Consider the following 27,947-nt stretch of genomic DNA (forward strand, 5'->3'; position numbering starts at 1 on the left):
AAGGTTTATAAAAGATTTACTTACAGCACAGAAATGCAAATGAATAGGACTTGGTGTTGTGTTTATAATTTACTAAGTTTTAAATATGTGTTTATGATATGAATACACTGTTGAGGTAACATTTTTTCTTACGCGTGTATTATATCTGTAATATGTAGTAACCTCTAAATCTATTTGACACAATGGATAATAATAAAAAAATTGAGTCTGAAATTATAGTGCTAAAGAAATTGACATTGTGTAAACTGTCCACACATCATATGTTATTCTTGACAGTAAATTGTCTGTTTGTTTGTTGGTTTTTACGTCGCAGCAAAACAGTAAATGTTATATGGCGAGTTTCGTGCCTTAATGGTCGAGAAAGACTTCAGGTGCTCAAGCATGCAATAAAGAAAGAAAGCGTCATATTGAAGGTTCAGGTTTTATTAAACAACCTTGGTTTGTTTGAATGTTGAATTCTGCCTAATTCAGCCGTCTACGGATAGCGTGGCCGGTTGCTTACATATATACCTATGCCGACCATACAAAGGCTAAATTAGAATTTCAACAGTTTCTTTTAAGCCGGTGTAAGCTTTCATTTTTTACTATTAAGGTTTATTAATTGACATTTATTCATAAAAAGTGTTATTATTTATACTAGCACATCCGATGCATTATAGATATCAATGTGTCATATACCAATTTTCGATATTCCGGGTTATTTAACACAGAATATCTTTAAACACAAAAACAACTTAAGAGATACTGTTAGCAAACATGTTTCATATGTTTAACATAGAATTAACAAAATTGCTAAAATTAGATTCGCTAAAATTTCTGATAAAATTGCTAAATTTGCAGTACGTGAAAAATAACTTTTCATATCGTATATGATCAAATTCTAAATAAAAAGTTCAAATATCTAATAGCTGATTTTGCAAAGTATTGTATGGCTTTCCTTTGTTAATCTTTGACTCAGCGCCGTAGCTACAGAAAGGCACAACCAGGCAGATGCTTCGGTTTAAATCTGAGCAGCTTTCAAAACGTTTTAGGAAAATTTTATGATATAGTAACTTTTTTATTTAAGACATGTAAAATATTTGCTGTCTTACAAAATCCAATGATACGTACATTTATGTTCAATATAAGACCGGTAGAAATATTGTTTTCACAGTAAAATGCTTCGAGAAATGACTCAAAAAGCACAAAAACGTGCTCAAACAGAAAATCCGATGGGTGGAGTGGCGCGTTGAGTCATGGCACAGGATTCCCCTTGAAACGTGCCTCGGTGTAAATTTCTATATATCATCCTACTTGAATTCATGTACATGTATTCTGATATCATTTAATATTATGAATTGATAGATGCTTAGATGAAGCATCTTGCTTGTTTTAAATAAATGTTGATTAAAAATCATGTAACAAATGTGAACTTTTGTTTTCTTCAAGGTAAAGAATCGTAGCAACAAAATAACAGACACGTTCATAAGATATTTTTTTTTACATCTATGGCACATCTGTCTTCACGAACTGTCAAATATAGACAAAATGTCCGTTTCTAAAGATGAAAATGCTGAAGAAACGGGAAAAGTCCTCAATAATTGTGCATATGTAGAGCAAGACAAAACTGACCAATACGCTTTTAACCAAAGCCATTCACTAGACAAAAAAGTTATAAAAAGCACTAAGACAACAGATGGTGTTACAGGATCAATGACAGTAGATGAAAAGAGGAAAGAGGATGTTTCAAAAGCATCAAAAGTAGTGAGTTCAAAGACAAAGGATTTAAAAAACACATCTGAGAGAGGTACACCAGAAAAAAGTGAACATTTACATCCAAAGGAAAGTGAAGATGAGACGACGATTAAGAAATCAAAACAAGCCACCAAGCAGGCATCAAAAGATTCTGATACCAAAAACATGCCACAATCGAAGAAACACACACCAATGTCAAATGTGAAAATAAAAAGATCCGGACAAAATATTACGCGCCAGCCGCCAGAAATTAGTCGCAAAGATATATCCAAAACAAAGACTAAACTATCAATGTCCCGTATAACAGATGAAAAATTTAAACCGACTGTTGTGCGATCATCGATAGATTCTGATAGCAAGCTTATATCTAAATCAAAGTTCAAAGATTCAAACGCAAATTTGAAGAGAGACAACCTAGGATCAAACACATCCCTTACAGTAAATCATATAAAAGATAGAATTAAAACTAAGCATATTGAATCAAAGTTAAAGGAAAGGGGAGATAACACGGACTTGCATATGTCGGAACCTTCTGCAACTATTGACACGACTATAACACCTGAAACACGAACCCATAGGCCAGTATCTTATATGAAAATGGATAAAACTGCACCAAAATTATCACAACAAGATAGCCATCATTCAAATTTAAAAATAAAACATATATCTAAACCAAGAACTACACCTGCAGATCTGGATAGCAAAGATACATTTGGGATAAAGACTACGGAATCAAATTTAAACAAAGGTAAAATTCAAACAAAACACAAGCAACCGTCGAAAACTGATCAACAGCAAAGATATATCTGAACAGCAATCTCACCATTTAAAGACAACCTTGAAATGGAAAAAATCTGAATCCATTACTTCGGAAACACCAACAGCTTTCGGTAGCCGAAATAAGATTCAAAGAAAGACCCATGAATCAAAGTCGTATACAACGGAAAATAAAAATGAAGCAGACATTAAGAGATCGTCGTCACCAGCTTTTGTTGACAAAGAAAAGTCCAAAACAAAAACTGACCCATCAAAGAATATATCAAAAGAAAGTAACTGTTCACCAAGTCTTACACCGAAGAGTATAAAAGAAATTGACGATAAAGAAACACAAAAGATTCGAGCAAAAGCAAAACTGAATGATACTGAACGTACCTCTATAACTACTCACAAGCAGAAGATATCAGTGATGAAAGATAAAAGTGTTACACCCAGTTCAGTGTCACATCTCTTGACTAATAAGACAAGCGATGTGGATACATCAAAACTGGCGGGTGAATGTAACACGCAAAAAGCACCTTATCTGACCACAAGCAGTCCTTCACCTGCACAGTTCCAGCAAAGCATGTCTATTTCTAAATCGCCTGTAACAAAGGAAAATCAAATCACTTCAAAAGGAAATGACACTATAAAAGTTCCACGAGATGGATTATCGATTAACTCGAAAAACAATGAACTTCCTTTAAAAAAACAAAGATCGAATACAAGGTTAGAGAATAGTTCAATGCAAACAGAAATCAAAACTTCAAAAGACTTCAAACAGTCGTTTTTACAAAGAAAAGCATGGGTTAAGAGTGAAACAGATTTGAAAACAGAAACAACCGTGAAGCGGAATGAAACATCTCAGAAGTGTATGATCCATGAAACAAAGACATATTTTGATGAGAACAGTCAAGACAAATCACCGGAAAGAGACAGAGCCGCTGAAAGCGGACGTAGAGGCAATGAAGTTCCAAAGACAGTGATTAAAAAAGTTGAAAATTATGAAATTCTCCATAAGATATCAACACCAGAAAAAGGAGAAAATGAATCTGGAGGATTTCAAAACAATCTAATAGGAGAAAATAGAATCGTAAAGACAGATTCTGGTGAAAATGCTGACCTATCCAATCAAGAAATTAAACTAGAGGATATAGGATGCAACATAGTAGAGTCAGGAGTGTGTCACTAAAGAAAGATGTACCTACAGCTTTCAATTTAGAGGCATCAAACAAAACCGCAGAAACAACGTCAAGACCGTCAAGTGTCGAGGTTGTCGATAAATGCCGAGATGATGGAAACTCGAGGAACATTAATACTAAGAGGTAACAGATTATTTTACATTCTTTTTTGAATGCCATATATTTCATTTTAAAGAGATGTATTGAAATTGTTAAAATTCATAATTTTTTGTAAGCGTGCAATTTCTTCAGCAAAAATCTTTTACTTTTTTGTGTTACAGAGCAAAAGTTGAAAGTGAAAATATAATTAACCACATTTTGTGTTTATTCAAATATGTTAAGATTCACATTATAAAGTATAATTAGGCAACTGAGCAGATGTATGCACAGTTTAAGGATTAGGGAAAGAAAACTGATTACTTGTATAATCATATCAAATTGTTTGTATTTTTCGGGAAAAGTGTTTGTTTCAGTTAGAATTGAGACCCATGAATCATTATCAATTCAAATGATAAGAAATATATATATAAAAAAGTAGATTTTGCATTCAAATTAAATTATACTTAACAGGTCAGAAAGCAGCGCAGACAAGAATTACAAGAAAAATGGAATGCCAACAGACTTTGATGACTTCACTGGTCACAATAAACATTTTTCACCAAATGCAAAAATCGACAATTTTTCAGAGAGAGATGAAAAACAGAACAGCAACAAAAATACATTTAAAAGCCAAACAAATGAAAAACGTCCAAAGCTCTTTAGTTTTCAAAAAATATCACCGTCTGATAAAAAGGCACTCTTCAACGGGCAAAAGGAGTCACGTATTGATGAGCATGCCTTTTTGAAATCAAAACCGGTGTCACAAGGAAGTTCATCGATCCAAAGTACTGTCGAAATTGGCGGAGCTCGTTTAAAAACTAAAAGTAATTTACAGCTGCAAAACTACGCTAAAGGTCCATGTCAAAGAAAACAATCAGAAACTGCAGATATTACTCCTGCAGTTATAGAGATGGCATTTCTCAAAGATCTGATGTACAAAGAATCAAGCATTATAGTAGATGAACTATTAAATAATCGCCAATTTCTCGATTACTACATAGATATGGCGACAAAAGATGAAAATGCCATTGATTTATTTCTACAGGTTTTATCGAAAGCCTTTGAAACACACGATTTAAAGATAATACTTCAACTTTTTGAATACTTGAAGACTAAGGGACTATTCGACAAAATTATTGACTGTCTTTTGCATGTGATAATTCAAATTAAAACTAAAGAAACTGCTGGAACATACATTCAAAGAATTTTGGAAAATATACTTATAATACAAATAGCTCATCTTACCAGGAATCCGTCTTCCTATAGGACATTTCGAAAGCTGCAAGCGGTCATTTGCCAAGTTATCGAAGAACTTGCTAACATCGGAAGCTGTAATGACGAGGTTTATGCAAAATATGAGCGTCTGTCTGAATACATGAGGGCTATAGAGAAAGACAGGAAACAAACGTTCAAGTCAGAAGAAAAGAGAGAACCCCCTGATGACTTTCGACATTACCCAACCTCTCCAACTATTGACGAAATCACAAGTGTAACGAAACCATTTCTAAGGCCTGTTAAGGTAACTGGCAGCTATGAAAACCTACATGATTATCTAGATGTTCATTTCAGATTATTAAGAGAAGATTTTGTAGGTCCGCTGAGGGATGGTATAACCGGGTTAATTAAAATCATGTCAGCTTATAAAGGCAAAGCAACTACAAGTGAACGCCTAAAGGAACTTGATATGAAAATTTATGAAAATGTTAGAGTCCTTTCACCAGTCGTGACACAGCAAGGGCTCTGTTACAAGATGAAACTTCAAATGACTCCTAATCTTAGGAACATTGAATGGAAGTTTAGTAAGCGTTTGATATATGGGTCAATGGTTTGCCTTACAGACAAAGACTTCACGGAGTTCTTTTTGGCAACGGTTGTTGAAAGGGAGGATAAAGATATTCGGCGTGGCTATTTTGTTGTTCATTTCGAAACACAGAATATTGACATGAAGAAACTTCACAGAAAAATGTTCATAATGGCTGAAACTAGCGGATATTTTGAGGCATATCGACATGTCCTTTCTAGTCTTAAAACGTGCAAAGACGGGGATCTTCCTTTTGAAAAATACATCGTTAACTGTAAAGAATCGATTGGGTATCCAGCGTACTTGAATCAAAACCATAAGTACGACTTGAGGCCACTAGTAGACCAAGATGTGAAGCTTAAAGCAAAAAGGCGTCTCATTAAAAACAAAGTATTAGCTGTATCAAATGATATTGAGTTTTCCCTCCAGTCTTACCCAGCAGGAGAAGTACATCTTACGCGTTTAAGAAACTGGCCTAATAAGGAACTCCTTCGAATGGATGGCTCGCAATACAGAGCTGTTCAATCAGCTCTTACTCGAGAATTGGCTATCATACAAGGTCCACCTGGAACTGGGAAAACATATATAGGTTTACAAATTGTCAAAACACTATTACATAACAAATCGGTTTGGACAGAAACTGGACAGAGTATAAAACCAATGTTGATTGTATGTTACACAAACCATGCTCTTGACCAGTTTCTTGAAGGTATCCTTAAATTCTACAAAGGCGATATCTTACGTGTAGGTGGAAGAAGTAATAGTGCAGATCTTGAAGAGTACAACTTAAAAGAGTACAGACAAATAAAGTTTAAAAAGAACTCTTCGCTTGCCACTCTACAATTTAACAAAAGAGTGTCACGTCGGAACATGGACGCCCAATCACGATGTGTCCAGAACCTGGCTAAAAGAATTCAACTTTTTCAGTCCGAAATTGTGAACGAGGACACTCTCTCTAAAGAAATAGGGGATCGATTATTTAAAAGTTTAAAAGCTGACTTCAAAGGTAATGTTAAACAGGCCAATTTTTCATACATTGTAAAATGGTTAGGAGTCGAATATATGAAAAAAGAATGTGTAAAGGAATTAAGAAAAGCTCGAAACGTACGTAAAGTAAAACATGTAAGAGTGGAAGATGAAATAGCACGCACTTTGCAAGAAAGAATGTTAGATTTTGATGCAGATACAAATTTTTCATCAATTGAAGGATTGATTGTTCGTAAAATACGCAATGACGATATAGCATTTTATGTAGAAGAATCCAAAGGTAAAACTCGTCGTAGGAAAAATGAACCCTCTAAAGAACAAGAACTTGATAAATTGTTTAATAAAACATTTAAGACAACTTTGATGGCAAAAATTACGGACGAAGATGTCATGAGCCAGGAAGAGGCCGACACTATACAAAACGTTTGGCGACTTAACCACAAGACAAAGTGGAGGTTATATCGGTTATGGATTAAGAAGAAATGCACAGCATTGTATGAGAAAATTGAGGAGGAAAAAGCAAACTTTGAGGCAACATCTGAAAGTTATCGTGATGCATTACAACAAGTTGACAAGGCAATTATGCAAAAGGCTGTTGTCATTGGTATGACAACCTCAGGAGCAGCAAGATACCAGTCAGTTCTCCGAGAAATTGGTCCAAAAATTATAGTTGTAGAAGAAGCGGCAGAAGTGTTGGAAGCGCACATCATAACTACTCTGAGCAACAAATGTGAACATTTGATTCTCATTGGGGATCACAAGCAACTTAGACCAAACCCCACTGTTTATGAATTAGTTGTAAAGTACAATTTCGATATTTCGCTGTTTGAACGAATGGTTAAAAATGGTATAGAATTCAACTGTCTCGAACTTCAACACAGAATGAGACCAGAAATATCCAGCATCATGAGACATATTTATCCAGACCTTAAGGATCATGAACATGTCAGATCCTATCCAAATGTGAAAGGTGTTTCGACAAATCTATTTCTTGTCAATCATTCGCATATGGAAATATGCAGCAATGAAATTAAAAGTTATTCCAATCCAAAGGAAGCTGAGTACGCAGTTGCTTTATGTAGATACTTATTGCTGCAGGGTTATAAAAAAGATGAAATCACTATTCTAACAACATACTCAGGACAGCTTATGTACTTTCGCAACTTAATGTCTGAGGAAGAATTTGACGGCGTTCATGTAACTGTAGTTGATAATTACCAAGGCGAAGAAAACCAAATAGTAATACTTTCATTGGTCCGCAGCAATAAAAATGCAAAAATTGGGTTTCTTAAAACCGAAAATCGAATATGTGTTGCACTTTCCCGAGCAAAAGTTGGGTTATTTATCATCGCAAACTTTGATCATCTGTCATCACATTCATCATTGTGGGAGAGAATCACTGTAGATATGAAAAACAAGAACCATTTCGGAGAAGGTCTTGTCTTGTATTGTCAAAATCATCCTAATGATGATCCTATTGTGGCAATAAAAGCCGAAGATTTCCAGAAAGCTCCGGAGGGAGGTTGCTTTAAAAAGTGCGACACTCGTTTAAAATGCGGTCACAAATGTGTCCTTTACTGCCATGTCATCGATAAGGAACATAATGAAATTAAGTGCAAGAAACCTTGCACCAAAATATTATGTGACTTAGGACACAAGTGCCCAGACAAATGTTTCATTGAGTGTTCTCCTTGCCAAGTTTTGGTGACAAAAATTATTCCAGAATGTGGTCATACACAGCTTGTACCATGTGCCACAAAACCTGAAGATTATTGTTGTCAAGAAACCTGTAGTAAATTTTTAGAATGCAGTCATATGTGCAAGGAAAAATGTGGAGAGGAACATACCACTGAATGCCATGAAAAAGTACAATTCATATGGCCTTGTGGACATAGCTATGAAATTAAATGTTTGGAAACTAAAACAAAGGCATGTCCACAACCCTGTGGCTTACAGCTGAAGTGTAAACATACATGTAGTGGTACATGTGCTTCTTGCTTTAATGGTAGAATGCATCAGCAATGCAGGCATGGATGTTCTGTCACACATCCTTGTGGTCACAAGTCGTCAGCACTTTGTCAGCATAACCCACTATGTTCTGAGCCATGTGAAAACAGATGTAGTCACAAAAAATGCAGGAAAAAGTGTGGAGAGGTGTGTACGCCCTGTATGTTGCCCTGTTCTTGGAAATGTATCCATAAACGTTGCACTAGACGATGTGGAGAAATATGCAATAGAAATGCTTGCAATTTTCCATGCGGAAAAAATTTAAAGTGTAATCATAAATGTATCGGTCTTTGTGGAGAGCCATGTCCAAGCATTTGTAGACATTGTAACTATATAAAGTTTAAGGCTATGACATTTGGTAAAAAACAAAAACAAAATGCTCATTATGTTTTACTCGAACAATGTGGTCATTTAATTGAATACCAGGCAATGGATACTATGGTGAAGAAACAGACAAAATCAAAAGAAATACGTTGTCCAAAATGTACTACGATCATTAAACACTGCTTGCGGTATGGCAACATCATCAAAACGTTTTTGAGTACTATTGAGAGTTCTAAGAAAATTGCCATAGGAAACCTTCATTTGCGGTATAGACTTTCAGGCAGTATAACTGATATTCCAGAAGAGAGTGAATCTGATTCTAGAATATATGCAGAAATAAAGCAAGGCACTATAAGCGAAGACGTTGCAAGAACGAAATACACTTCTCATTTCTACAAGCTTTTTTGTAAAAAAGAATTAGGAAAAAGATTAGATTCTTTAACAGGGGTACTAATCACAGAAAGGCAACTTCTGACTATAGAAAAGCAGTGGAAAATTTGCATCAACGTCAGTAATCTAATACAGCGCATTAACGACACGGAACATGACTTGCGTGACTCAGAAAAGGGCAACAATTTTGTCTCGTTTCTACATAAACTTATTACGATCGTTGTTCAACCTAGAAGTGTCCTGACTGATCAAGAAAATGAAGACATCGATAGAGAAATACGAAGAGGGAAGACGTATCTGAAATTTCTGAAAATAGATATGTCAGCTATCCCCATGTCCGTGGCTGCAAAGATACGAGAAAATTTCATAGCAATTGAGACAGTCTTGTTGGGATCTACACTATATACGGATGAACTAGATAGCAATGTTAATAAAAGCATTGGCTGCCTCAGTGCTGAAATAGAAATGTATAATCAATAGAAGATAATTAGAAAGTGAGTATATGTAATTTTTCAATAGGTTATTATTTTTCTGTTATGAAGATTCATGCTCTAAACATAAACACTTTCATTACGATAAGTATGTGTAAAATGATATTTTCATGTTTTTTTTTTGATTATTTTGTATTTAATATTACATCATCTATAATAATAAAATTAAATCTCTGGAATGCAAATGATGACATTTTTTTTCTTTTAAATGCTCATGTTTATTTTGCTTTACCTATTACTTCATCCTTATCTATAAATAATGTGTTACTGCACTACTTTTCTTGGAATTCATCTTTTAATTGAATTGTGATTTTTTGATTATCAAGGTATACCAAGAAGAGAGGCGGAAAGTATGGAAGGCAGTGATATCAATCCAGCTAATATGAAAAGTACGAAAACGTATCCACTAGGAAATAAACTAAATATTTAAAGCATATATACCTTTATATTGATTATTAATAAACTTTTATTGGTTTCTTTAGTGTGTATATTTTTCTATAATTGTTTAAAGCACTAAATAAGATTTGGTCACAACCGGCCGATCTTCTTTTGTATTTTTGTACAGGTATTTAATACAATTTAAGTATGTTTTATATATTATATGTACAATCATTTATGCCACCGGGATATTTTAGATTATTTTTCATTGTTATTAATGATAAAAATATAGAGCATATCAAAACAAGTTTTAATACATGTATTATATTTATTTTGTTTAATTTTGACAATTTCTTTTGATTACTCTCATATTTAATTGGATACACTTTTGCACGTGTAATTTTTGCACACTAATGCATTAATTGTTTAGAATTACACATACAATTTTACATGTTTCTTTTTTACTTGAAATTAATGAACTGTTTATAAGAGAAAATGCTATTTAAGTACATCATTGAGATATATTGGCCATGAGTTTTTTTTACCATGATACAATGTACAGTCACGTAAAAGTAATCGATATTTTATACAAGCACTAAAAATGAACTAGCCATTGTGTTAAAACATTGTTTTATTATTCTATTTTATTTTGTAAGTCACTTCAACTAAAAGTTATTATTACGGAAATGAGTGTAGTGTACAGACAATATTAGCGAGGAAGATATATTAACATTATATTGATGTGATAATATTTTTGTAAGTTAAAGGGTTTTTAACTGAGGTTTTTGACATGCAGGGACTGGAAAATTTTTTTTGGAGATTTTCGTTCCTCTAGACCATTCACTTGTGTGCTAAATTTCAGATCATTCGCTTTCAATGATTTTCTAAAATAGTTATTTTAATTGTTTAAAATAACCGACAACTGAATTGATGCAACACTTCACTTAAATCGGGCTAAGAATAGCACAAAAATCGGTTTTTAGTAGATTTTTTTTCATTATTGTTTTGCATATTTTTCTGTTTTAAGTGTGCCTCAGTTGATCTGGGTAAGGAATTATGATTTTTTAGACTTTTGGATTTCAGTGGAGTTCCTTTAATAATCTCCCATTTGATGCAGACGACATGTCTATCTTTTTTGAATCCTTCATAATCATATATATCATAAAGGAATACATAGGATTTAATAAAACTATTTTCATTTTGTTTTTGAATTTTTGATGTTTTTTCACATATATCTTCATATATAAGGCTATATCTTCAGTAAATAAGCTGGTCGTAAAAGTTTCGTGTACATGTATCTTACACATTATTATCATGTACTTGAAGCTATTAATATTCATTTCCTGAAAACGAAAACTGTGCATGCATTTCTGGACACCATCCAATATTATTAAAGATTATTGTCGATAAGGAAATATATCTCAACAAACTTTTGTCCATATATTGATTGAGCTTTTTTCGAAAATCAGAAATGGGAAAAATCGTGATATTTGTTTTATTTATTGGCATCTTTCCAGCAATGTTCATTTATTTTTTTTATTTTGTCACACTGGGTCAGGTTTTATTGATCATAAGACAAGCGCATGTTATTCACTTTAAATAGGACACACCCGTATTTTCAACTTAAAAATTTGACGGCAAACTTTTAAATATTACATTTCTAAAAGTTCACTTGATATCGATAAGTTTTTATAGCTATATATCTTGAATATTTGTAACATGTATAATGTAGTTATCTCCTTCGAAAAATGTTAACAATGTTTAGATTACTGTAACATTGGTACTCGAGATAGACGATACTGAATTTATTGAACGAGATAATATTGTATTGTTTTATTCATCGAGTTTAATAATGTCAAGTTTACAGGTCAAAAATACAAGTACAATGAGGACACTGAGGTAGCAATGTTTACATCTCAAAATATTTGTAATACAAAGTTTCATGATGGTGCAAAGGTAGTGTTTTTCTACGACAAAGTTCGAGTTTACAAGAGAATATTCTGGTATAAACGACACAAAGCTTGATTTTTATGATAAATAGGTAAATGTAAAAAAACTAGAGTTTATGAGCAGAACTTTTAATTACATGTCATAGAGGTCAAGGTTATATTAACTTACATGTCACAAAGGTCAAGGTTATATATACTTAAATGTCATACAGGTCATGATAATATAACATAGAAGTCTAGTATTTGATGTGTATTTTGTATGTCAGAAAACTGTAAATATGTTAAGCTGCAACATAGGAAAGGGACCATTATTTGTTTACATTTCTATAACATACATTTTATGAAGATTTTATGTTATAAACAATATGTTTTCAAATGGATTATCAGTTAAATATCAGTTAAAATAAAATTTTATTGATAAAATGAAAATGCCATGTAAATAACTATCCTTTGTTAAGTATGCCGTAAATTAAAATTTATTACATCTACGAGTGTTGTTGTAAAATACCTTCCCTATATAATGTGACACTTTCCCGTTATCAATTTCTAGCTTTTCTGTTTGTCCTATATTAAAAATTCGGCCAGTAAATCAGTTCATTTTTCAAGATTTATCAATATTTTTTGAAAATTAATTGTACTTATGTAGACCTATTTGAACGTATTGACTTAAAAAGATTTATTCTTTTAAATTTGAGAGCATAAATTGTTAATGTACCTGGCTTCTTATTAAATATATAATTATTTGCAAACTTCTGACATGATTTTTAAATTCATAAAAGAGATAAATACTTTGGATTAGTTTATACTGAATTTATAATAATTGAATTTTGTTGGAAGCTATAAGCTAATTAGAACTCTCTTTAATCCTTTCCTGGAATAAACCAGCTTACAACCGGTACTAAGCAATAAGTGTAGCTTGATCACTGAAACAACAACTCGCCCCTGATTGGGTCTGAATCTACACGGCCAGCAATCCTTAGATTTAATACTTGTCAATCCTTAGATTTAATACTTTGACCTCAATATTTTATTTTCATTTTCCTCAATCTTAAATTTGATTTTTCTCTCACTTCCCAACGAAACTAAATTTGCTATGGGCAGTATTAGTGCATACAAATGTAAAAGCCTTCAGGCTTTTCTGATTCTATATTTAAAACACATGTTATTACAATTTTCAACTATTGCTTCCCTGCACATCTTGGTGAGACAAACATTATCTATTGAGGTGCTGTACCACATAAAGATAGAAAGAGAAACCTTTTGTGCTCAAGGTCACAGTAAACTCCATCTTTGAGCAATTGACTTTAACCTATAGGGATCATCTGTTAGTCATGACCAGTCTCCTTAACAAATATGAAGGCATTTTTCTTTAGTTTGGGTCAAGCAAGCTTTTGGGACAGTGACCTTGACCTACTGACCTCATAATCAATTGCCGTCATCTTCATCCATTCTACAGTAAATGATTTGGCTTTTTTTGTGAATAGTGACCTTGACCTTTGATCAGCTGACAGAGGTCAACAAATAGTTAGCCAGAGATGGATGGATGGATGGACCAACAAGGTTAAAGCAATTATGTGCCCCTATTTCTTCAAAGTGGGATATAATTAATTAACAAAATTTTTACAAATGTCGAAGTAAGTCAAAAGTTATTAAAAATCAATGAATACAATATTATGTCCTTAATGAAAACGAACAAAAGAGATAATCCTTAAACTTTATGTTTTTTCATAATTAAAGAAACAATTTATAATACAAATAAGCACTATTTTGCAATGTCAAATAAAGATAGCCATCAACCAACTTTTCTCTTAATCAAAGTATCAATGACCACTATCTTCATATTTCTACAATACTTTTCCCTCATAATGATCACATTGTCACCTAAGTGCAATAACTGGTTAAATCATTTTAGATTTAGGAGGACTTAACCCATTTCTGCACTAAGGTGACAATATAAGCTGATCACCATTGCCCATGCCAAGACATACACCACAATATCACAGTTTTGCACTTGGCCTTTATGAATATTCATAATTAAAGAAGTAGTCTGTAATGTCTCCAGTTTCTATTTCACGTGTATCGATGAATATTCATAATTAAAGAAAGTAGTCTGTTATGTCTCCAGTTTCTATTTCACGTGTATCAATGAATATTCATAATTAAAGAAAGTAGTTTGTAATGTCTCCAGTTCTTCTATTTCACGTGTATTGATGAATGTTCATAATTAAAGAAAGTACTCCGTAATGTCTCAAGTTCTTTCACGTGTATCGATCTGCCCGTCTTCTTCGTAATTCATCTAAATCAGGATACAGTCTCTGCTGTCCATTGTTTGGATCTAAATAACATAGAGTTATATCTTTACCACATGATACTGCTTGTTTTTTAATATGTAATAAATAATTGTAACCTAATACTTACATTACTCATGTTAATTATCAAATGTTATGACACACATTCTAACACACTTCACACTATTCCCCTATCAAACAGATAGGGCATTCAAGTGCATTATTACACGAAATATGCACAGCATAAAAAATGGAATGCTTCGAGTCATGACGTCAGATATGACGTAAATAATTCAGTAAAAGTTCTTTTATGCTCAATGAAGTTCAACATTTTTGTCAATTCTCTTTACTATCTGCTTGTTAGAATGGAAATAGATATTAATTTTTCTTGCATTATTGTATTAATGCAACGGTTATATCACAAATTTCTAAACACTTTCCACTATATCGCAATGTTAAAAGATTAGGCATTTCAAGTTTCATTATTACACGAAATATTTCAAAAATGCATAATAAAATGTGAATGCTTCGATCAGACGGTTCCAGATTTACCCTAAATAATTGCAGGGTAAAGTCTCTTTTATGCACGATAAGTTCACTTTTGTTCAATTTTTTACTTCTACGCTGTTGAATGAAATAGATTTAAAATAAATTTTCTTGAAAATTAAGATAAATTAAATTAATGAATTATATATTATGCATGCAATAAACAACTGCAAGGCGTTTCGCGCAATTGTGATCAATCGCGAACCTGAATTCTACGCAATTCACTCCGAAATAACATTATTTCTTAAATGCATTTATGTAAGATAATTGATTATTCTAAAGGACTTTACTGAGGGTTTTTTTTGGACATGATGTGACTATAAATTTTTTCAAGATAATGTTTCATTTAATGAAGATCTAAATCAATAACTATTGGGCAAAATTTCAGATAATTTACTCACTCTGTTTTGCCAGAATATTTATTTCAGAGTATATTTTCTTAATGATCTTTAGCATATCTTTCTGTTTTAAGAGTTGAATTTAATCAATGTATTGTAAAATCAAATTTTATGTTTTAAGCTTTTGGACCTCAGTGGAGTTCCTTTTAACAATTGTTTTGCCATTTTTTCAATCAAAACTCACTGTTGGGATTCGAATCACCAGCAGCTGGGGCAGGTAATTTGCAGTTAGCATCCTTAAGCACTTGGTTTTTATCAATATATAACCACAAGGTTTTAAATCAATGTAAGTGAATTTGCTGTGCAGATCTAAAAGGCTGTTATACTATAGCTTTTTGTTACAGATTAGGTTTTATTTCATGCTTTCCAGTGTTTTACTGTAATACATCAGATGATTATAATCTGATAAACCACTAGTGAAATTTATAAAATATAATTTTCACTGTAGCCAGACTATATCTGAATGCAGATGAAAAGAAAATCATAACTAAATGGAACACCAGGCAGAAATAAATGCCGTCATATGTAAATTTTGCTTCTTTAGGAAAAGAAAGTCAATGTCATCAAATGTAACCAAATTAGAGAAATTTAACAGAACTATATTTCAAAATTGATGATGTGGCGCCATATTGGGATGACGTCACAAAGGAGAATGTGCAACGTTACGCTGCAAAATCAGTAAAAAATACTTAAAACTACTTAAAAAGCATGAAATAAAAAGAAAATTTATTTGTTTAACATATAAGGTTGAAATATATTTCATTCCTGAACACCAGCCATTCTATTTTCACTCCTGGCTATGCCACTAGTGAATATATTGCATCTGGTGTTTACTCAGTAAAATATATTTCAATCCTTCATGCAAAACCTCTATGTACCATTAAAAAATGTACTTTTCACTTTTTATTCTGTACAAATGACCAATGTTTAAATAAGAAAGTCAATCATCATGTAAACTTTGAATACTACCTCTGTTATTGTGACGGCTTTCTTCTGTTGCCCGTCTTATCTGTTCTTCCTCACTTAGACCACCAGTGTATTCGTCATATGCCTGGTTCCCGTCATCGTTTTGTCTGTTATCATTGTAATTAGCACGATATTCTGCCTGTCTCCCACCTTAAGATAACATGTAACATGAAACATGTAACATGATGCATATAAATTAGAGAGAAACCGGGATTCGAACCCACAGCGGTGAGGGGCTAGTGGTTTGAAGTCAACAACCTTAACCACTCGGCCACGGATGCCCCTCAAATATTTCTCTAATTAAACTATTAAGACTGTATGCATAAATAAGTATGCAACTCAAAACTGATGCAAATTTGAATCATTTAATTATAAAGGTAAATATAATGCAGTCAAATATAGGAAGTGAATTAAATAAGGTGGATTTAAATAAGGTGGATTCAATTAAGAGTATTTTAATAAAGTGAACATTAAAAAGTGAATTTAGAACATAAACAAGGTTCTCAATAACAGTAAAAGCATATACAATGTATATGAATTAGGTTACAATGTATATAATATTATAAAGGTTTTATACCAATGTATATATGACAGTTTTAAACCAATGTATATAATTATGATGGTTTTTAATTAAACCTAAGTATATACGACAGTTTTAAACCAATGTACATTTGACTGTTATATACCAAGTTTAATACACTTGTTACTATATACAATGTACATGTATAGTTACAAAACTGCCCATGATTTTAACAAATTATTAGTGTCACTTGATCAATTTTGGGTTTGCGGCCTGGGATCAAAATACAAAACTCATAATCAGATAATCAGCCTGCTGAACAGGAGATTGTGCAAAAACTGTAACATTGACATCATATATAATGTCATCAAAACAGCTCTCTCTCGATGAAGGTTTTAGCACAAATTACTGGATTTTATTATAATGACTAAAGTGTTATTTGTACAAAATTTAACACTTTTAAGGTGAACAATTTAACAATTTTATTTAAAAAAACAAACAAAAAAACCACAAAAAACTTGCTTATCACCTTCCTACCCTACTCTGCCCAGTATTATCATATGATGGCTTTCAAGCAACATATAATACGAGGGTTTTAAACCAAAGTATGAATAACAAGTAGAGAATTATGCCTTAAAAGATTACATACCTGTAGTATATCCTCTAGTAATAGGTCTCTGGTACCCTGTATTCCCTGCTGTATATCTGTATGATGGCTCTACAAAACAGGGGAAACAAAATGGATGATAATGGCTCTTCAAAACAGGGGAAACAAAATGGAAAACAATGGCTCTTCAAAACAGGGGAAACAAGAAACATGGCAATGCCATGAAACCAGGTTTTTAATTATCACCATTAGAGATAAATATGTTGTATTTGAAATACAAGCAAACAATGTAACTATGTGCAATGTAAAACATGAATAATGAAGAAGGAATTGCCACAGAGGAAGTGTTCACTATAATTATATTGTGTATAAGGAAAAAAAACAAAGGGCCATAATTAAATAAAAATTATTCAATCACAAAACCCAGACAATATGCGCCAGGACACATGAAAAGATGCATTGGCCTTCTGCTTCCCAACTGAATAACTCCTTCAAATGTGAGCATCTAACATCAATAGCCAAATTATAACTTATACATGTATATGAATTATATGACCACAAAAATTAACTGAATTAACTAGGTAATTGTAAAACCATCAGGAAGTAAGTAAAACTTAAACTATTATAAACAATTATTACATAAACGGAAACTTAAAGTCCTTAGATGAGTGGATCATTAACAGCACATTATAAAATTAATACAGTCTAACTTGCCCATGCGACCACGTGTGTTAGGCAACTTTTGTCTCATGCGACCACATTAAATTCCCCCGATCATTTTCTCTTTATCTTTAATGTATTAAGCAACTTTTGTTCAATGCAACCGGGGACCGCTTATTAGTCAGCTAATTGAGATCAATCTTTTCATTTAACGACCACTTTTACCTGTCAAGTGTTTACAAGGAATGTCAGACATAATCCCCTTCGGACAAAATCCCCTTCGCCTACCCGGACAAAATCCCCTTCATGGGTGGACATAATCCCCTTCAATCTTTTGCAAGGCCGGACAAAATCCCCTTCACTACCCAGACAAAATCCCCTTGTTTCATAGGTTTCTAATGTATTATTACGCTCCATAAAAATTGATGAATAATGTATTATTATACTCCCTAAAAATTGATGAATAATGAACTTTTGTTTTTTTATTTATCATTATGTATCAATAGTTAACCTTTATTTAGTTTATATGTTTTCATTAAAATTATGGTAAATTATCAACTGCATAACACATTTTTGATTAGGCAATTTCTTTAATTGTTTTAAATTGATAAGTATGAAAAACATTTTTATTAGCCAATAATTGTTTCATTGATTGTATAAGTTGATAATTCTAATTGATATATACTATCCATTGCTACAATTTCTATTGATGAAAGAGTGATAATTAAATTTTAATCAAACCAAGATCACTGCACTACCTGATTGATTGTTATGAATGCTTTAATACAGCAATTTTAATGTGATTAAAATGTGCTAATTGAATGTGCTTTTCTGCTGAAATATTTCTACTTTTTTATACATTAAGATATTTACCACACACACAGCATAATGCAGTATGTCGCTATCATACCCACTTTATAAACCAAAAATTCCTCCGAGGGGGATTTTGTCCGAGGTAGCAATTTTATGAAGGGGATTTTGTCCACTTCAGAATTTCACACATGAAGGGGATTATGTCCACCCATGGAGGGGATTATGTCCAGATATACAAAAATACATGAAGGGGATTTTGTCCAAAGGGGATTATGTCCGTACACCGTTTACAAGAGAACGCCGCCTTGTGATGTCACAAGTGTCAACAATCAAAATAGAAATGTGTGAAAAACTCTTTCCCAAACCATTTTTAGTGTATGTAAATGAAGTTAAGTATACGCATGAATTGTATTATCCAATAATATCTATAAAACAATGCTACTGAGATGGTGTATACACTTCGCTGTTGATATTTAGACTGCTTTGAATTGACCTTGAACTTGATTAGCATACAATTGATTTCAAATAAAAAATGCACATCTGAAAACATCTTCATTTATAAGGGTCTTCGTGTTGGAGGCAAGGAAAAGCAACGAAGAAGTTTAAAAACTCTGGAAAAATGTCAAATGTGTACGTATAATGAATAAAAACAATTTTGTCAATAAACATCAGATAGTTATTTTTTATATAAGCATCCATCTAGATTATTGGAGCATTCTAATTATTAAACATTTATATAAATGAAGATTAAAAACATTCCGCCCACAAAAGAAATATACAAGAGCTGTCCGTAAGACAGCGCGCTCGACTTTTTTATTGCTTGCCAATAAAAAAAGTTTTTGCAGTAAAAGGCAATACAAGAATCTCTGTATTTTTAAAGTGAACAATGGCCATGAGCATTAAGATATTTAGTGAAGAATTATTTTATTATGACATAATTTATGGTAAAGTGAACAATGGATAGGAATGAATTTTTTTAGATTTTTTAAGTTTTTTAGTGCTTGCCTATAATACAAAACATTGACAGTTAAGGGCCATAATTCAAATAAAATCTTTGACAGAATTACCTTCTCCTGGACATGTTTGGGAATCATGATTGTAAACAAGTATTCCAACTTTCAAATTAATATCTCAAACAGTTCAGTCAAAAAGTGGACTGGTACTAAAAAACTTAACCAAGATTCTAAGTCGATAAAAGGCCTTAATTTTTAAAACAAAATCCTTGACAGAGTTACCTTCTCTTGCGTACAGATGGGGTAATGATGTGAAAATAGCATTAAAAGTTTCAAAGCAATATCTCAAAGGGTTAAGGCAATAAGTGGATTTTACCCATATTCAATGTATTTTCTAAGTCAAAAAGGGGCATAATTCTGTCAAAAAACCTTGACAGAGTTATGTCCTCTTGTCTGTTGATGAAGGTCGTGATGGTAAACAAGTATGGTCAGTTTCAAAGCAATACCTCCAATGGTTTTGAAATAAAGTGAGGTGGTACAAAAAACTTAACCAAGCTCAATACACTTTCTAAGTCAAAAAAGGGCCATAATTCTGTCAAAAACCTTGACAGAGTTATGTACTCTTGTCTGTAGATGGAGGTTATGATGGTGAACAAGTATGGTAAGTTTCAAAGCCATACTTGTAATACTTCTGAAATAAAGTGGGGTGGTACGAAAAACTTAACCAAGGTGTGACGCCAACGCCGACGCCGACGCCGGGGCGAGTAGGATAGCTCCCCTTTTCATAGAAAAGTCGAGCTAAAAATGTACAAAATTTGACTTTTAATCATGCTTTGTCTAAAGAGACCGTTTCATTAAGTGACCATTTTTGGTGTTTCCCTTGCAAGGTCGCTTAATACACATTTGACTGTACATTTAAAATTCAATAGTCCTTTACAACAATTGATACAGACAGACACAATATCAAGTAAACAGGTCTACTTTTAACATTTAAGTACCATCAATATGCATGTACAATAAATATTTCATTTAGTTTCACTTTTCTGAAACAAATCATTTAGGAACTTGATTATTTGGTGCTGTCAGTGAAATACATACATGTACAGAATATTATGTAGTAGTATTCTGAGACTTTGTATTTTGTATTAAATTAAGTGCATTTAATAAGTTAAATAATTTACTCTGTCTATATCATATGCACAAACACAGGTGCCTGACCTCTAATAAACTCTTTATACCTTCTTATAACTATAATAAATGTTTATTATATATATATAAGGGTAGGGTAGCGAGTGTGTGTTAGACGTCAGGCACCTGTGTACACAAACAGAAATTAAACTACAGTAAGAAACATACCTGGTGGCCAGAAACTATCCATTATAAATTTGAGAGGACCTTTTATGTACAGCATACCAACAAGAATACCTGCTAAATGACCTGAAATGTTAAAACAAAAAACAATATATTTTATTTGGTAGGATTCTATGTCACATAGTCAATGTAAACATCATAATATTATGACATCTCCCTCACTTTTCTGGTGTAAGAAGACCTAAGGTGTCCCCATGTGTATTATTTTAGGCACATGCAAGCAAACAAGTAGAACCAATAAACTTCTGCAAGCTATCTGGATAGCTTCCTCACATGATGAAGCCAAAGACTCTAGTCACCAGATTTAAACTTACAGTCATGTATGAAATTAAGACAATGCCAACAGTTGCATTCTAACCTGCATGCCACAAATCTATATCACAGAACCAGTTTCTTTAATATGATGTTTTTCATATCAACATGATCACTACCTTCCATGATAAATTCCCAATAAAACATTTAAATATTAGATTAACCTTTGTCAAAAACTTATACAATAGAGGTGCAATAATCGGTACATTTGATTTTTCTTCACATACATAAAAGAATTTCACAATCCACAAAAAATCATATGTTTTATTTTGCATCTTTTTATGCTTTAAAGGGATACTCAGGCAAATTAATGACAAAAATATTAAAATGGTCTTATGTACTCAAATCAAGCTAGAACGGTATTTTCTTAAAATCCAAGCATGAAAATATTGTATAAATTCTATATATTTTGGGTTTGAAGCATAAAAGTATTTACATATGTTGAACGAAGTTTAGACGCCGACAGAATCACCTAGTAGTTTTAAAACAAGCAATGTGACTTGAACAAACCCTGATTGAAACCTGTCTAAGAAATGTTCATTAATGCTTCCAAAGTACACTGTGACAACTTTTGTGAAATTTTACCGATCTTACCTGACCCAGGCAGGTGAAGTAAGGAAACCAACATTTTATTATTATGAGAAGAAAAGTTTTGCTCCTGTGACTGCCTAGTGTATTTATTTTGAGGACACTTACAGAATAATGAATGAAAAATTCAAAACAAAGAAATGAAAATTTTGCCTGCGTCTGACCCTTTAAAATCATACAAACATAAAATGGTTGTTACTCTTGCCATGGGTGCTATAGGTTTATTCAAAAACTATTTATTGTTTGGACACAATCATGACATTTTTTTTTTTTTGAGGCAACATTTCTAATTTACTCATATCAAAATATTATTAAAAGTAAAACAAGCAAATTCGTTGAATTTATATACTGGTACTGGTTATTACTAACACAACAACTGGAGACATAAGGCTTTATTTATATATTTATCATGGCATAAACATTAATATTCTTTGTACATGATAAATATTCAGGGCAATAACAGAGCCATAACTCAGTGTTAAATAGTAATATCTGGACATGCCAATGAGATGTAAATTGCCTTTTTGTATCCATGGTTGCCATAAAGTTTTGTTGAAATCAATACAGCAATTGCAAAGAAATAGCAATATTTCTCTATATGCATACTACATAACTAATCAAGGGCCATAACTCCGTGATGAAGGGTCTGGTCTGAACAACTTCAACAAGGCAACATTATGCACATCTCCTTTTGGTATTAATGGTTCACATAAAGTTTCATTGAATTCAAGCCAGTAGTTGCAGAGGAGTAGTGCAGAAACAATTATTGCTCTATATGCATACTACATACCTAATCAAAGGCCATAACTATGAGTTAAAGTGTCTGACTGGAACAAGGCAATGATATGCCCATCTCCTCTTGGTATTGAAGGTTCCCATAAAGTTTCGTTGAATTCTAGCCAGAATTTGCATGGAAGTAGCGTGGAAATGATAAATGTTCTATATGCATACTGCATAACTTACTAATTAAGGGCCATAACTCTGAGTTAAAGTGTCTGACCGGAAAAAGGCGACGATATGCGCATCTCCTCTTGGTATTAAAGGTTCCCATAAAGTGTCATTGAATTCCAGCTAGTAGTTGCAGAGAAGTAGCTGGAAACGATTATTGTTCTATATGCATACTTCATAACTAATCAAGGGCCATAACTCTGAGTTAAAGTGTCTGACCGGAACAAGGTGATGATATGCACATCTCTCTTGATATTGATGTTTCCCATTAAGTTTCATTGAATTCCAGCCAGTAGTTGCAGAGAATTCCAGCCAGTAGTTGCAGAGAACTAGTGCGGAAACGAATTTCTGACGGACAGATGGACAGACAGACAGAAGGACAGATAATGCCAAAACAATATCCCCCTCCCGATTCCATCGGCGGGGGATAATAAGACTAGAGGACAGCAAAGCTGGGGCAATATAGCCCGGATGTAGATATATGGGAAGGTATTCCACCTGGTTTCAAATCACATTCAACCATTTTACATAATAATTTACACAGTATTTTAATTAACATTAACTGTTACCTGTAAATGAAGCGTTTGGGTAAATAAGCTGTATGATGCCTAACTCCACCCAATAAATATATTTAGATGGCACAGGTATGAATCCCAGTGCATAGTGGAGCCCTGGAGGTGAGTAATGTGTTGTTAGCACCTTCAATGCAAATATTACACCTGTAAAAAAGTATTGCATAGATTAAATGATAAAACAAAATATATCAGTGCAAAACAACAATTCTAGCATGCTTCAAAATATTCCCCTATAGATAGGCAATCAAGTGCATTATTACATGATTTATGCACATCCACGCAGTCTGATCAGGATCAACGCTGTTCGCTATCAATTTCTCTACTTGTAAAAGGGTTGGTAAGCGAACAGCATGGATCCTGATCAGACTGCGCAGATGCGCAGGCTGGTCTGGATCCATGCTGGTCGCAAAAGCGCTATGTTGGTATTGTCGTGGCTCATATCTATTTCCTAAACATACAATGTATTTCTCCTTAAAAGATTTATACAGATGGAAACTTTTTTAAAAAATTTAAATTAAAAAATTTAATAAAATTAGAACTTATAAAGTTTATTTTTTAAAGATCAAAATAAACCCCTTTAAAGAAGGAAAAATGGGTTTAATTAAAGAATTATGGGTTTTTCTTATTCACCATACTCAGTGATTGCAGTAAATTTCTACCACTGAAAACCTTTTGTTGATCTGATCACCTCTCACCAGGCTATGCTTGAATTCAACTTGAATAATAAACATTAGAAAGCATGAACTAAATTGAAACTTTCATACATATAGTGAAAAAAAATCTTTAACATTTTTAGTTGACATAAATCCCTTGAGTTACATAGACATAAAAGTCAACAAACAGTTTTTACCTGAGAATCCAACCGCACAGGTCAACATATATGACCTATCTTGACACACCTCAGCCATTACCCAATTGAGTCCAACCAGAACCACACTAGTCAAGACTGTAAATACTGCCATCAGGTAGGCAAAATATTGACTTTTAAAACGTCTTTCAAGAAAAACACCTTTCCACAGTAAAGACACCATGTTAAAATAAAGATGCATGTCACTGGCGTGAACTAGAGTTCCTAAAATAAGTCTACCCCACTGTTTTTGTACCAGAATGTAATGTGTACTGATACACACATCATGAGTCGATCCAAACCATCTATCTAAGTCACCGATACGGAGGAATATTGCAGCTTGTACTAGGATTGATATAAGAGTGACTGGAGGTATTTTGTCAAATCCAAACTGGAATAATTGCAGGGCCAGCAGCATTACCCCTAAGTTTCCACCTCTTCTTTGCCGTGGACGAAACATTATTTACAATTTGGATTCACTGAAAAGAAAAGGGTATAGTGTTTATCATAAGTAAATGATGTTCAGAGACAAACAGTTGGTTTTTGATGACCTATAATTGGTCATATTCACAATTTGAAAAGTATGTTCTTTTCCCAATTTCAAGGGAAAAATTCCTAATTCAAAAGCAACAAGAAAGTTTTTGGTACACAAAAATGCCCCTAGATTTTTGCCGGTAGCAAATTTTTAAAAAAAGGTTAACTATTCACTCAGTTATGGATGGAAAAATTGCCCCAAAAAAATTGTAACACAGTTATAAAATTAATATAACTTGACAGAGTCTTGAGCTCTTGTTATTGAGAAAAATCTAAGTCGGCATGGCATTGCTATTTGATGACGTTGAAAAATATTCAACTTACCAATAAAAGTTGATCAAATATTAATGAACCCAAGACCTTGACCTTGAAACCAATGATCCCAAACTCCACCCAAACTTGAAGGACTACCCGAGGTATGTTACTTCCAAATATGAGACTTTGGTGAAAAATTAAAAAAAAAAATTAAAAAAATAGGGGCTGTATAAGAGAAGGTAAAAAATCTATTGTAAGTACAGGTGACCTTGACCATGTGTGTGTGACTTCCATTACTGGACCAAACTCTATTATAAGTACAGTAAAATTCCTCAATGCATGTAGGAGATATGCTTCGGACAAAATTGTGGACGCCGACCGCCCACCCGCCAGGGAGAAACTATAATACAAATGGCCGTATAAAAATGGATGTCATAGTCATCATTCATGTACTTTGTATTGATAGTAAGTTTGGAAATTGATGCCATTAGCAGATACATATTCAAAAGCTGCTTCATGGCGAGAGGGTCATGGTATGGGCTGCTCTTAGCCTTGACAGAGTTATTGGTTCATTCTTTTTTGAGGACGACGACAATGTTGCTACTGTCAATAAAGACCGGTAAGGCGGTATTTGACTATTTTGAAAAAGAAGTTTATCCCTACTTTGAGGAGAGAGAGTTTTGATATTGATAAGATCTGGTTTCAGCAGGACGGAGCAACACCACACACAGCAGGAGATGTAATCAATTGGCTATACAATATGTTTGTGCATAACTTTATCTCGTACCGACTCGACGAGTGGCCATTGCATTCTCCTGACCTCAACCAACTTGACTTTTTTCTTTGGGGATATTTGAAGGAATGAGTGTATACACATCTTCCAAGGACAACTAAAGAGCTCACGGGAAATGAAGAAAAATTTAACCCCCGAAAATTTGCAAAAACGTGATCAATTTAAATTTTTGGGCAACATGAATTTGAAACTTGGCAAAGGTTTTTTTACTCGTTTTAGTCCAAAATTATTAGACTTTTCAAAGGGGACAAACCGAATAATTTTGGGAAAGGGCGCTGGGCTTTTTTTGACCCGTAAGGAAAAAAAAAAATCTGTAAAAAAGGGTCAAACCCCTTTTAGCCAAAATTTAAATTTGGCTAATACGGGGGAAGTTAAAGACCGGGGCCCCCCCAAGGGGGGTCGGGTTTGGGGGTTTCCCGGCTATAGATACACGTGTATTTTAAAAGAAAAAAAATAAAAAAAAATTAAAAAAAATATAGAATTCTATACCTATCAATGAAATTTTCAGTGTCAGTTCTAGTCTGGCGCCGCCATTTACAATGTAACTCAATGATAAAAGGCGGGGTATTCCATTAACGGAACAAATCTCAACTTTTCGGATAAATAATAAACGTCGAGTGTTCCGAGTGAAAACGGAAGCGGTGCATGTAATACCGAATGACAATTTTAAAACGGAAAGAAAGAAAGGAATTTTTTAACGACTTCCCCGTTCATAGGCTTTGCCTAATTTCATATTACTCGTCGAAACTGTTAGGAAATGAGTATTTTTTTTTAATTAATCTGTTAATGTTGTAGAATCTAGTCTTGCAGCACTTTTATTCTTTTATCTTTTTAAATTTGCATATAAATAATGTCTTTTATTAACAGTTCACTGACAACGCACCTGCTAATCATAATAAAATAATTGGTAATTTCAACACCCAACTAGTGCCTGAAGGTTTTTCATTATCAACAGATCAAGAACAACACTGAACAAGTTCACCAGTTTACTTTTTAGGAGAATACAACATCCCAAATATTTACAAGCCACAAGATAAAATTGTCGACTAATTATTAAAAACACAAAAGAAACAAAATAACTTACCTCAATGCGTCTATTATCTTACAACTCGGCACTGAGATCTACGCACTTTAGTTTTCAAAACTGAAAAGCAGATTTTCATTTTCATGGAGAGCGCCATTACAATGACGTCACCGGATGTTTACGTGTTAAAAGCTTGAACAAATTTATTTTTATATATTATCGTATAGAAAGTCTACGTATCGTTAATATTTTCTTGCTTTGTGTTTCCTCATAAATATAAGATGTCAAGTTTTTTTTATCGGGTTAACAATCTATACAGTAGTTTATAAATTTGCATATATACTGTATTCTACTTTCGTTTTGTTGTTTTCCTACTTTCAGTTTAAACAAGCCAATCGCATGCATGTAAGACACTTAACAAGTAAAATGGTTTCCTGCGGTGATATATTTCATATAACTATTTTCAACATTGTTTGGGGGAAAATAAACATTTGTTGACAATAATAAGGTCTTTGGAGACTTGTGAACGTTGAAGACCGGAGACCGGAGAAAGTCAAAAATAAAACAATTATTTCTTTTTAAGAAAATGATTAAATACCATTGTATGAATAATTCCAAGTAAAGGGAAAACACACACGTGTACGCAGAAAATATCACTATTTATTATGGCAGCTACCACTAAGAATGTTTTAATTTTGTAGATTTTCACTGTTAAATTTGAGATACACATGTAGATATTAAAGAAACATTGATAATTTTCAAATACATTATGCCAGTTTTTTCACCTTCAATGGTAAAATAATTATAGTATATTAGAAATATCACGTAATAGTTTTATGTTCTTAATTAGGT

At 33.0% G+C, this 27,947-nt stretch overlaps 3 protein-coding genes across 4 annotated transcripts; 2 read left to right on the forward strand and 1 right to left on the reverse strand.

Annotated features, from left to right (window-relative positions):
* Nucleotides 1-12,583, forward strand: LOC132737433 (NFX1-type zinc finger-containing protein 1-like). The gene is made up of 4 exons (XM_060724720.1): nt 1-115; nt 1,429-3,815; nt 4,242-9,773; nt 10,097-12,583. Exons 2-3 carry the CDS (start codon nt 3,649-3,651, stop codon nt 9,757-9,759), a joined length of 5,685 nt encoding a protein of 1,894 aa, XP_060580703.1. The 5' UTR covers nt 1-115; nt 1,429-3,648; the 3' UTR covers nt 9,760-9,773; nt 10,097-12,583.
* LOC132737425 (mucin-4-like) lies at nt 1,528-3,566 on the forward strand. The gene is made up of 3 exons (XM_060724709.1): nt 1,528-2,172; nt 2,567-3,472; nt 3,525-3,566. The coding sequence occupies exons 1-3, from the start codon at nt 1,528-1,530 to the stop codon at nt 3,564-3,566; spliced, it is 1,593 nt and encodes a 530-aa protein (XP_060580692.1).
* Nucleotides 12,584-13,799: 1,216 nt separating the features above from the next.
* Nucleotides 13,800-27,456, reverse strand: LOC132737435 (rhomboid-related protein 4-like). Of its 2 annotated transcripts, XM_060724722.1 has the most exons (8): nt 27,156-27,456; nt 24,493-24,968; nt 23,637-23,786; nt 21,205-21,285; nt 17,465-17,533; nt 16,299-16,445; nt 14,354-14,432; nt 13,800-14,293 (listed from the first exon to the last, which is right to left on the reverse strand). In XM_060724722.1, the coding sequence occupies exons 2-7, from the start codon at nt 24,947-24,949 to the stop codon at nt 14,356-14,358; spliced, it is 981 nt and encodes a 326-aa protein (XP_060580705.1). In that variant the 5' UTR covers nt 24,950-24,968; nt 27,156-27,456; the 3' UTR covers nt 13,800-14,293; nt 14,354-14,355. The 2 variants fall into 2 exon arrangements, with proteins under 2 accessions (XP_060580705.1, XP_060580704.1); XM_060724721.1 differs by having other exon boundaries at nt 13,800-14,432.
* Between the last annotated feature and the right edge of the window lie 491 nt (nt 27,457-27,947).

The sequence above is a fragment of the Ruditapes philippinarum genome, unplaced genomic scaffold (genome assembly GCF_026571515.1).
Source record: "Ruditapes philippinarum isolate M1 unplaced genomic scaffold, ASM2657151v2 ctg657_1_1_1_1, whole genome shotgun sequence".
In the NCBI taxonomy this organism is placed as follows: domain Eukaryota; kingdom Metazoa; phylum Mollusca; class Bivalvia; order Venerida; family Veneridae; genus Ruditapes; species Ruditapes philippinarum.